The following is a 1,562-nucleotide window of genomic DNA, read 5'->3' on the forward strand; positions in this document are numbered from 1 at the left end:
AAGTCTTCCCTTCTTCTCTCTAGCAATGGATTCTGATTTGGAGTAAATATACGGGCAGTATGTTGAGTCGTCTGACGGCTCGTCGTACGAGGAGGAGTACTACAATGAGACGGCGATGATGTATGCAGTCCTTGAAGATGCGGAGCGTGCGGAGTAATGTGTTCTCAATTTCAAGGGCTCGATCAAGGGTCATCGAGTGCTCAACCCGCAACAGGGAACATGGCATTTGACACTGATGGTTGAATACTTTGCCCCCGATGCACTCTTCGCTGGCCATCTACGCTAGCGTTTTCGGATGCGCAAGACTGTCTTCGATCGTTTGTTCCATGGCGTCCTATCCTATGATGACTACTTCATCCTGAAGAAAGACGTTGTGGGGACGATTGGGTTCTCTGGTTACCATAAGTGCACGGCCACACTCCGGATGCTTGCACATGGCATGGCCGCTGATTCATGGGACGAGTACCTACGTATGTCTGAGAGAACATTCGGAGATGCCATGGTCAGTTTTGCAACTGTAGTGGTCGGGGTGTTTAGACCACGGTACCTGAGAGAACCAACTGTGGCAGACACGGAGAGGCTGTTGGCAATCTCAGAAGCAAGAGGGTGGCCAGGTTTGCTTGGGTCTCTTGACTGCATGCATTGGAAATGGGAGAACTGCCCGAAGGCTTTACAAGGGCAATATCGGGGTCATGTTAAGAAGCCCACCATAATTCTTGAAGCAGTTGCACCACAAGATCTTTGGATTTGGCACGCTTTCTTTGGCATGCCCGGGTCTCACAGCGGCATCAATGTGCTGCAGCGATCACCATTGTTTGCAAGGCTGACTAAAGGAAAAGCTCATCCTTACCAAACTGTCAATGGACATGAGTACAACATGAGCTACTATCTGGTTGACGGTATCTATCCTCCGTGGGCTACCTTTGTCAGCACCATCCCTAACCCAGTTGGCTAGAAAAAGGCTCACTTTGCCAAAAAAACAAGAAGTAGCTAAAAAGGATGTCTAAGGGGCATTTGGAGTTTTGTGGGCCCGTTTTGTAGTTGTTCGTGGACCTGCTAAACAATGGCATCTGGATACTTTGTGGGAGGTGATGAAATGTTGTGTGATCATGCACCACATAATCGTCGAGGATGAGGGTGACGATGCTGCCGCAGCTCTAGAATTTGAGAACATGGGTGATCCTATCCAACTTCTAGACCAGAATCGGGCCACATTTGAAGAGTTTATTCGAATGCATCAACAAATTCAGCATCGACCAACTCACAAGCGACTGAAGGAAGATCTGATTGAGCATCAGTGAGCGGTGAACAGGGAAAATAATGTTGGGATGTAATATTTGAATATTTTTAAATTTGAACTACTGCTGCATGTGGCTATTTGAACGTCCGTACACTTTGTATGCGGCTATTTGTTCATGCGGACTTAAAAATATAATGAGAAATGCCGGATGTATGCGGCCATGGTTGGATGGCGGCCTCCCGCATCCATGTCCATGGACTGGCCCCCTGTTCGCAGACGGGTGCGTGAGGAAATTTACGGGTTACCGTTGGAGATGCCCTTA

At 48.2% G+C, this 1,562-nt stretch overlaps 1 protein-coding gene across 1 annotated transcript; it reads left to right on the top strand.

Annotated features, from left to right (window-relative positions):
• The first annotated feature begins 295 nt into the window (after positions 1-295).
• On the top strand, positions 296-1,301 carry LOC141041152 (uncharacterized). The gene is made up of 2 exons (XM_073507266.1): positions 296-899; positions 1,042-1,301. The coding sequence occupies exons 1-2, from the start codon at positions 296-298 to the stop codon at positions 1,299-1,301; spliced, it is 864 nt and encodes a 287-aa protein (XP_073363367.1).
• The last annotated feature ends 261 nt before the right edge of the window (positions 1,302-1,562 follow it).

The sequence above is a fragment of the Aegilops tauschii genome, chromosome 2, assembly GCF_002575655.3.
Source record: "Aegilops tauschii subsp. strangulata cultivar AL8/78 chromosome 2, Aet v6.0, whole genome shotgun sequence".
NCBI classification, from domain to species: Eukaryota; Viridiplantae; Streptophyta; class Magnoliopsida; order Poales; family Poaceae; genus Aegilops; species Aegilops tauschii.

Excerpts from the sequence above, each read along its gene's own strand:
- LOC141041152 (XM_073507266.1), top strand. The coding sequence starts at position 296 with ATGCGCAAGACTGTCTTCGATCGTTTGTTCCATGGCGTCCTATCCTAT. Across the intron at positions 900-1,041 it reads GAGCTACTATCTGGTTGACG|TTGTTCGTGGACCTGCTAAA; the intron begins GTATCTATCCTC and ends CCCGTTTTGTAG.